Source organism: Dendroctonus ponderosae, unplaced genomic scaffold (assembly GCF_020466585.1).
Source record: "Dendroctonus ponderosae isolate FM_Combo_2020 unplaced genomic scaffold, Dpon_F_20191213v2 Dpon_F_20191213_1, whole genome shotgun sequence".
In the NCBI taxonomy this organism is placed as follows: domain Eukaryota; kingdom Metazoa; phylum Arthropoda; class Insecta; order Coleoptera; family Curculionidae; genus Dendroctonus; species Dendroctonus ponderosae.
Genome location: NW_026017110.1, coordinates 5,460,562 through 5,469,902, shown reverse-complemented (window position 1 = coordinate 5,469,902; position 9,341 = coordinate 5,460,562). Strand labels below are relative to the sequence as shown.

General features: G+C 42.4%; 3 protein-coding genes across 6 annotated transcripts; 2 read left to right on the top strand and 1 right to left on the bottom strand.

Annotated features, from left to right (window-relative positions):
• The first annotated feature begins 847 nt into the window (after nucleotides 1-847).
• LOC109547014 (mediator of RNA polymerase II transcription subunit 17) lies at nucleotides 848-3,517 on the top strand. Of its 2 annotated transcripts, none has more exons than XM_019918230.2 (9): nucleotides 848-1,171; nucleotides 1,224-1,546; nucleotides 1,598-1,803; nucleotides 1,867-2,020; nucleotides 2,081-2,343; nucleotides 2,405-2,561; nucleotides 2,616-2,907; nucleotides 2,964-3,109; nucleotides 3,163-3,517. In XM_019918230.2, exons 1-9 carry the CDS (start codon nucleotides 1,080-1,082, stop codon nucleotides 3,444-3,446), a joined length of 1,917 nt encoding a protein of 638 aa, XP_019773789.2. In that variant the 5' UTR covers nucleotides 848-1,079; the 3' UTR covers nucleotides 3,447-3,517. The 2 variants fall into 2 exon arrangements, with proteins under 2 accessions (XP_019773789.2, XP_019773788.2); XM_019918229.2 differs by having other exon boundaries at nucleotides 2,402-2,561.
• Nucleotides 3,518-4,543: 1,026 nt separating this feature from the next.
• On the top strand, nucleotides 4,544-7,113 carry LOC109547015 (ectonucleoside triphosphate diphosphohydrolase 5). Its single transcript, XM_048660549.1, has 8 exons — nucleotides 4,544-4,922; nucleotides 5,171-5,300; nucleotides 5,362-5,603; nucleotides 5,664-5,919; nucleotides 5,982-6,269; nucleotides 6,324-6,586; nucleotides 6,643-6,780; nucleotides 6,836-7,113. Exons 1-8 carry the CDS (start codon nucleotides 4,893-4,895, stop codon nucleotides 6,917-6,919), a joined length of 1,431 nt encoding a protein of 476 aa, XP_048516506.1. The 5' UTR covers nucleotides 4,544-4,892; the 3' UTR covers nucleotides 6,920-7,113.
• On the bottom strand, nucleotides 7,038-8,469 carry LOC109547016. Of its 3 annotated transcripts, XM_048660552.1 has the most exons (5): nucleotides 8,034-8,469; nucleotides 7,851-7,979; nucleotides 7,641-7,796; nucleotides 7,419-7,586; nucleotides 7,038-7,352 (listed from the first exon to the last, which is right to left on the bottom strand). In XM_048660552.1, the coding sequence occupies exons 1-5, from the start codon at nucleotides 8,286-8,288 to the stop codon at nucleotides 7,137-7,139; spliced, it is 924 nt and encodes a 307-aa protein (XP_048516509.1). In that variant the 5' UTR covers nucleotides 8,289-8,469; the 3' UTR covers nucleotides 7,038-7,136. The 3 variants fall into 3 exon arrangements, with proteins under 3 accessions (XP_048516509.1, XP_048516507.1, XP_048516508.1); XM_048660550.1 differs by having other exon boundaries at nucleotides 7,419-7,796; XM_048660551.1 differs by having other exon boundaries at nucleotides 7,419-7,796; nucleotides 7,851-7,973; nucleotides 8,034-8,462.
• Nucleotides 8,470-9,341: the final 872 nt, after the last annotated feature.

Genomic DNA, 9,341 nt, shown 5'->3' with positions numbered 1-9,341 from the left:
AATATCGCACAGTTTGACTATGGGTTGCACCAAGCGTCTTTTGCCAGGAAGCTATTCTCTATGGAAGCAACACCTTGGAAACCTTCGAAATATATGTAGTATGTAGAACGAATAATGTATGTAGTAATCTTGAAAACAATACATACGAGTCTTCTAGGAAATGAACACCTGAAAATATTGTGTTATAATTTCAATACGAAAAATGTATGGATCATGCACCATGTTGGCGTCCTCCAGAAATCAATATTTAAATAATTCTAGTAATGCGAAAGCTTACCGTTTAGAACAAATATCATCGCACTGTTAGGCACACAACAAGGTCTAAAACTCATGTTTTAATAAATTATTGGTCGCAAAAAACTTGTGCAAGAAACGACGCCTTTCTCTGATACCGAAAATGACGCCTCGCGAAAAATGCAAATCAGCATCTTTAAAATCAGCATCCACGCTGTAAACGTCGCCATGGCGCCCCCTCGGGGATGTTCCGTTCATTTATGAGTAAGTTGCCTCGTAAGCAGGGCCTAGGTGGCCCTAACGACAATCAAAATCTTGGTCTGACCTTGACTATTTGTGTGAGGCCCTCATGTGTCAGTCCATAGAACAAGGCTTATGTGTCAGTTGTCGTATTGTCACTTCTTCTCTCACTATTCTTTAGTAGATACTGACCGAAGGCAGCAACTTCTGCTTCTATATGCACATCACTACGTTTTTATTTAAAAAAAACCGCCGTTGTCGGACGACACTGTTTAAAAATTACGGATGGTTCAGAATTTTTTTTCGAAAAATAAACATTAACATCCACAGTGGCTAATGTGAAAGATCGAAATATATTTCTAAGACACCTCATCATCGTAGCTGCCAATGTTCAGCAACTGAAAAATATGTTACAGACTTATCAGATCTTAACCTCTGTGATATGTATCGAAAGACTAATCAATTTTGGAGTGTCCACAAAACTGTGTTTTCTAAACTAGAAAACTCTAGTGTTTTGTATATATTGGTATAAATAGGTCACAGATTACCAAACTCCCTTGTTGAGAGATCACACAAGATCACTTGTCTTCATCTATCGTACAGATATGTCGTTCAGCTCGGTAAACATATCCGTGGAGGCTCCAATTGAGAACCAAATACAAGAAATATCCTACGATGGAATCGAAATATATCAACCGTACGTCGTGCTGGAGCTTTCCAATGGATCCTTAATCAACTTTGAATTGCAGCCCCTTGACTCTGTCGGAAAGCCTGGCAAAGTATGCCCAGAAGATCGACTTCAGCAAAACTACAGATGTAGACATCAAGAAGGAGGAGGCCGTTGAAGAGGCGAAGTCCGACAGCGATAGCAAAGATGCATTTCAGTCGTCGTTGTGGCCCTGGGACTCCGTTCGCAATAAGCTGAGGAACGCGCATCAGGAAATCTGTGTTCTAGCCGACGTGCTCACAGTTGCAAAAGACAAAAGGTACATGGTGTTGGATCCGGTGCAAAGGGAGCCGCTGGAAACCAAGCCCATGGTACAGATTTACGCTAGGAAGAAAGCACTGGCAGGTAGAGGGTTGAATAATTCCTGGGAATTTTCATTTTACATCTCTCTTAAAGGGGCAGCTAACGTGTTGTTAGCTGGGGCAGAGAAGCTGAAAACATCGCAGAACGAAGTGGCCAGAAACCGCACTACCCCAGACTTTCACATCGAGCTCCTAAGGCTGAGACAGAACTGGCGATTAAAGAAGGTCTCCAACATGATTATTGGGGACTTGAGCTATAGGACCGCAGGCTCCAAGTTCATGCAAACCGGTACTTTTGAGGTAAACTCACAGGTTTTGAAGTAAGTAACCAGTGGCAGAAAAATTGTTGCTTGCAAACCCCAGGTTACCAAGGCTGAGGAGGATGAGAAAATCGGAAGTCCCCCAAGCAGCCCTTTGCCGGGAGGGGGCCAACCGACGAAACCCAGCAGTGCGCTTAAGGTGACGATCCCTTCAGAGCTGCAAGGGGTGGCCTACATTGAAGTTCTTTGCCAAAAAGGTACCTTTTAAAGCTCTGGTTTAGGTCTCGTGCGCTTACTGCTCGCGATTGATGTTCCAGATACCGAGGATTTGTGCTCCGCTAATATAAATCTGTTGGGATCGGGCGCACCATCTTCAAACCCAGACATGCACTGGCAGCAGAAGCTAGAGGCTGCTCAAAATGTGCTATTCTGCAAAGAGTTATTCAACCAGCTTGCCAAGGAGGCGGTTCAGCTGCAGGCACCCATTCCTCATATGGTGGTGGGCAACCAAATTGTTGCCACGATTTTGCCGGGAATCCAGATTATTATCGCACTGAGACATTCCACATCAGGCGACAAGGTATGAGAAAGTGATTGTGGAGAATGTCCAGAGTGTGAGTGTGAATGTTTAATGCCAGAAGCCAGAAAAGCCAACTCCGTCCAAAGGTGAACACGACCATGTATTGGAACATTCCCTGCACCAGCTGTTGCGCGAGGTGCACCACAAAAACACCCACCATCCGTTTCCCCATCCAGCTACCGGACCGCTGGGTCCATCAAAGAAGAGAATGATGGCAGGTGCTAGTTGGAGCTGCTTTGTTTTTAGTACCGAATTATATTGATGATGTCTAGGTCCAATGGCTGCAGACCGATACGAACTGCTGGATATGACCAAGCAAGAGACCTTACTGGAGCAGATCATCAAACAGTCTCAGCACTGTCTGATGAGGATGAGGACTGGCTACGTATTGGATACGCTTGCTAAAGAGTGCAGAGATCCGTTGATTTCGTCACATTGGAACACACTGAACAGCCCCACGCAGAGCTGTGTAAAGATCAACATTTCCACGCACGGTTACGATGCCGTATGCAGAACACCATTGGTGATCCACGTGGGTGAAAAGAGCCTAAAGTGCATTTGTAGGTGAGTGTTTGCAACTGGCGGGAGGGGAAAAGTCGCTATTTCTATTTCGTGGGCAGGGATGGTAAAGTGATGAACCTCAGCTACGAACCGCAGGAGTTTCGCGACTTGATTTTCAACCACATCACTCAACATCAGATCTTAGCTGTGCAGGCATTGGCCAAGACCATGGGCTGGCAGTCGTTGGCCAACTCAAATCATTTGGGTGAGTTCAATTATTTTCCTGCAGACTCCCAGAGTGCCACCGAATTGTTACAGGGAGCGGACCGGTAGATCCATTGGGGAATGCCACTTCTTGTCTTTTGGCTTCACCAACAGGAGACAGAATCATTGCGGTCCGCTGTGAAGCACAGTACGGCGGCATGCAAGTATCTGTCGCCCATTCGCCTAGAAGCGATTTTTTTCCCAGCCGATTGGTCACTGAGCGAAAGTGGGAACACTTGGGGGGCCAATTCAGGGACGTGCGGCTGGATAGAATGGAAGGCAGAAACTTTTTACATAAAATGGAACTTCTGATGGCTAGTCTCACGAGCAACTCGTAAGCGATTGAGTCAGCTGTTCCAGCTCTGAGAATTTACATTTTGATTGTAAGCAAATATACAATGGAAATAGAGTTTTTGTGTTTTGCGAATGAAGTTATCCAGTCCACGTTACGTTTACCCACAATTTTTATTCGAATGAATCAAAAACCGCAATTTTTCGATCAGAAGCGATGATAAAAAGCCAGTTTTCTGCTGATCATTTGTTTTACTTTTACGCACATGTGCGCAAAAGTAAACGTTACAAATTGAACCTGTCACTGTCATAAGATTTTTTAAAGTATTTACATTAAAAAGTAACCGACAGGCTTTTTTAATGAATTACGTAGGTTTATTTACTCACAATTTGTAAAATATAACTTCGTTTCACGTTCAATGTCAAAGTCGTTCAAATGGTCTATTTTTCCGCGCTCGCCGATGTTGCCGCCACACGCAAAGCATGATCTTTTTAAATAGCCCAAAATATGCAACTTATACAAACACCATACCGTGAAAGCAGCACTTAAAGTTTCAACACTCATTGTTTTACTTGTATGCTTACAAAAGAACGCTTTTGAAAAATTACAAACGTCAAAACGTGACAATTTCAAAAATGGCATTGACATCAAATTTTAAATATGAAGTTGACGTCTTTTATTATTGGCTATTTTTATTTATTATAACTTTGATATGATTTGTGTTATGTCCTTCATTCGAATAAAAAATATTCGATACGGAAATCCGTTTTTCGCCCTTGTATCGAAAACTACTACTTTTTACTTCAACCCTTAAAAATGTGTTCGCCTTTTTGCACTATTTTTCCTTCGCCATTTTGTCCAGGCATTCAAGTCTAGCTCCTCTTATTAAAAAGTTGAAAACCGTTTTTCGGCTAATTTGATCGGTACACCCACAATAGGAATATATATAATGATTGTGTTTTTATTAGCTTTAACTTGTTTCTCTTCTTTAATACCTATGGCTGAACACAACAACTCAGTTCGTTAGCATCCCTCCACTCCATATCTTCCTCACCAATTTACAATAACTAAAAATTGCCTAATTTTTGCAAGCGTAATATTGAAATGATCACGTTTTTATATAAAATTAGACAAAATATGGCAACTTTGAACTCTACCAACTGTCTTCGTATCAGTCACAGGTATCAGTGTAGGGGAATGCTTAACCTCAAAATTTGTTTACAAACTTAATAATTATTTAAATGAGTATGCGTTTGTGACGATGCCCTATGATATATACCCTTGAAAGATTAACCAAGCGGTGCTGATTGTATCAAGTCTGATATGAAACGCACGTTAAAGTAATCAATCGGCAAGCCACAGCGCAGAAAAAGGAGAAAAAAGTACCAAATAAATTGAAGTGTGTGAGCTTAAAGTGATTTCCATCACTAAACGTGCACTAACAACCCTTTCAAGGACCTAAACCGCGAGATAGTGAAATCATAAAGGCGCAATGGCCAACGGCGAACTGCGACGACGAAAGGTAAGTTCAGTTTTCATGTGGAACAGTGCTTGCAACACCAATTTTGGGTCATAATGCAAGGTCATTACAACATAATGCAATTTCATGTATATTCGCTATTTTCTAATATTGCGGTTAAGCAGCGCATGTTGCTAAGCTCAGTCCGGCCCCCGTGCTGTGCTGGTAATGAATTATGACTTTCCGGCTTGTCGAGGCAAAGTTTGAGCGGCCACAATCAGCCCCATTTAACTAAAAACCCATGTTTGCAGGTTAAAGAGCAGAGTGAAAAGCGGCCGACCAAGAGTAGAACCCGGAAGCCCAGGGGAATCAGCCCCAGTTCAGTGCAGACCTCACTCATCTGCCTATTTGTCAGTGGCACTATCCTGACTACATTCATAGGTAAATGGATCATTGTTGCATCCTTCGCAGTTTACTGCAAACCTTTTGGTTCGGATTCTAGTCCTCTACACAGACGACATACCATGGTACATAGGAAACAGGGTGGTAGACGACTTGGCAAAACGGTTCCTGGGATATTACAAGCCAGTACATGCAGTTGTTATCGACGCGGGCAGCACAGGGTCCCGGGTGCTCGCCTACACGTTTCACAAGTCGTATTTCGGGGACAATTTAGTGCTGGATAAGGAACTGTTCGAGTACAACAAGCCAGGACTGTCTTCCTTTGCCAACGATCCGGAAAAGGTAATCTCGAAACTGACACAAAACTAGGCGATGCCAAAGCTCAACCTGCATTGTTTTTAGGGAGCGGCCAAAATAAAAGACCTATTAGAATTAGCCAAAAAGGAAATACCCGAGGAATACTGGGCGAAGACACCGCTGGTCTTCAAAGCCACCGCAGGCCTGCGAATTCTGCCCCAAGAACAAGCAGACAATTTGCTGAACGCGGTTAGAGAGCTGTTTAAGCAAATGCCCTTCGTAACCGATAAAGATGCAGTGGAAATCATGGAAGGGGCGCATGAAGGGATTTTTTCTTGGTTCACTGTGAACTTTTTACTCAGTAAGTTCAAACACACATCTAAATAGCATGCAGCCGTGCATGTTTGAAACGTAAAATTCTAGATCGACTGAACTCGAATCCGGCGAATACGGTGGCCGCTTTGGACTTGGGCGGCGGCTCAACCCAGGTGACTTTTGCGGCAGTCACCCCGGCGAGTCTCCAGGAGAAGGAAAACATCCATGAGGCGATATCGCCCACTGGATCCATTCCAGTCTTTACTCACAGCTATCTGGGCTTGGGACTGAAAGCTGCGCGAAAAGCCGTAATTTCTTACGGGAATGGGGATGATTTAAATGTGACCTGCGATTGTGTCAACACCGTCATCAAGAACAAGCTATTTCAGTATCACGGTAAGGAGCTTTGGTGGAGAAGACTCCAAAATTAAGCGCGCATACCATATCCAGGGAATGACTACTATGTGAGCGGTCCTCAAAAGGACTACCCAATTTCCATGAAAATCATAGACGATTTAAGTGAAGCAATGGAGATTCCGGTGGTGGATTTCGTAAAGTGCTCGAAAATGATCGAGCAATATATACAGGGGTTATCCAGCCAGCGAAAGCCCCCGGAGGAACTGCCTTTGAAGGCGATTTTTGCTTTCAGCTACTACTATGACAAGGCCAGTCAAGCTGGGCTGATTGATTTTTACAAAGGGGGACAAGTGAAAGTATGTGCAAAAATCCATGAAATGTTTCTGTGCTAATTGAATATTTCTGTGTCCAGGTCGAAGACTTTAAGGTGCATGCACAAAACAAATGTCACGAAGCCAACACAGACGAGCCCTTCATATGCATGGACTTAACGTTCATTTGGCTGCTCCTGGAAAAGGGATTCGGTCTTAGCTTGGACACGAAAGTCTATGTAAGCACCGACTGGTTCGAAGTAATTCGTTGTTTAATATGAATCTTTGCTTCAGCTCTACAAAAAGATATCGGGCCACGAAATCACGTGGGCTTTGGGGGCAGCGTATGACGTTTTGACGAAAACCAAAGTGATTTAGTTCTATAAAACTCACGAAGCACCAAAGAACACAAACAGTACTCAACCATTCCACATAATTATTTTGCATTTATATACAGATAGTTGTTTGATTATTATTTAGGCTGTGCCTTCAATTATTCCATTTTCTCGTTTTTAATTACGCAAACCTTTCCTTTGTACAAATTAAAGCAATAATGTACGGTTTGAAATTAAGTAGAATCTTTCTTTTGCTGACCTTAATCTTCAGTGAAGCTAATCTTGGCGCAGGGACCCAACTTCTGCATTAAGCCATTGTACATGATTTCATTGATGAGGTTCTCCGCATAGCACCTCTGCTCGTCGCTCATGTCTCTTAATTTCACTGCGACGGTTTTACCGATTGTGTCAAACAGATCATCAAGCCCTTCAGTTTTCTTATCCACCCCAGTTTCGGCCTCATTTGATAAAGTTTCCTTTAAAGCAGGTACCACATGCAGTGTTCAACAATTTTAACCCATTTTTAAGTTACGAGTAATTACCACAATATCTCCTTCACCATCTGAAGCTTGTTGATCTTCCTTGGGGTCGTCCTCCCTCCCATTTTGTTCGGATTCCTCCAGGAAGCTTAGCAGGTCATAGCACCATAATTTAGAGCTTTTTTTGGACGTCTTGGATTGCTGTTCTCGCAACTCACGCCTAAATTGTAGCTTTAACGTGTTGGTTTTGATCTTCACCTCGTGCATGTTGAAATGCCGCCCTACCTCGGCATTTAGATCCCTGGTAATGCTTTTATAGGCAGCCAGTCGTTTGGACTTCAAACCCATGGATTCCGGGGCCCGAGAGTACAACAGGGGGTGCTTTCTGAGCAGCTCAATCAAAAGCACCGTGTGGTGCTTGGACCAAAAGGACACCTGAATCTGAAACGTTGCCTGCTGAGGACCAGTTCAATTGCTGGTGAGTTTTTGGCCTACTGGGTCGTTTCTGTCGGGCTCCAGTTTCACCTCGTCTTCGCCTGCAATATACAGCAACAAATTGTAGTACCAAAGCGTTGGAGCATATACGTCCTCTTGATTCTGACACTTCTTCTTAGACTCCTGCACCTTTAGAGAACATTAGATCACTTCACGAGATCAATTTATATGAGAAAAACTCACCTTTTTGTATTCTCGCCAAAATGTACTTCGCAAATTGCAGATTTTGGACCTGACGAAGTCCAAATCCGCCTCGGGAAAGTACTGCATGGACTTGTTAATCAAGGACTCCAAGGCTGCGTCTCGATGAGATCTGCTCTTATAGTTGGGATGGGTTTTGTCCCAGAGAACTCGGTTCTCTCGGTATATCTGAATAAAATCCCGTAGAAACRTTTCATTTACCTTTGCTACATGCAACATTTCAACGCTATCGCCCATTGTTTATAAATTAGATAAAAATAAACAACAAATCTRCAGGTAGACAGGTTCGTAGATCACGAGAGGCTCAGGGCATAGAGTAAGTAAAATCAGAGTAAAATAACTTATTTTACTTTCTCTATGGCTCAGACGCTCAGACTAAATGCACAGATCACAGAGGTTATAGATTGGAAAYTGCCATATACGMCTGCAGAATGTTATTTGTCGCTTAAATCACCGGCTGCAATCAAARCTAAACTCTAATTTCCACTACCGGGAGAAGAAATCTTCTTTATCGATTGGGTTCACATCAAAATTTAGCGGGGTATTTGATTTCAGTTTATGACCTCTGTGATTACCGTTGAAGTTTCAATAACATTTCAAGCATTTCATCATGCTCCTTAATTGTGATGTTTATGCTAGGGCTTCAATTAACATCACAATTAAWGGGCAATATGAGATACTCGAAATATTATTGAAACTTCAACGGAAATCACAGAGTTCGTAAAGTGAATTCAAATCMCCTGCTAAAATTGTGTTCGTATGAAAACTAGGGCAAATCGGGAGGTAATGCTTTACGGRACGATCTGCTGTGGCACGCGCACATGCCTGCACGCAGGGTACGCGCAGCCAAACATTGCATACTGGTCAGTCATGTTGCCGAACTGCCACCAAAGTAGAAAATTTCAATGAAAACAAAAAAGTAATTCATGCAAGGTTGAAAACTTAGCAGAATTACGTCCATACAGGTAATAGGTAGTAGACGAAACTGATAAGCTCATACATAAGATTGTGCGCGTAATTTAGCCGGGACCCAGCTGATTGCAGCCAGTCGTTTGAAATATTAAATTAATTGTGCATGCATGCAAAGAAAATAAAATAAAGTACTTTCAGCTTTGGTTTCTCTATGGATTTCTATAAACGCGTGTGAGTTCTTAATCAGTTAATTGGAATTATCATGAGAATCGGAAAAGTAGTTAAAACTCTGGGTATTACTAATTACTATTTATTTTATATTAAAAAAAACTTTAAAATTCTCAAATTCTTCAATCTTCAAATTGATTCTGTTTGAAT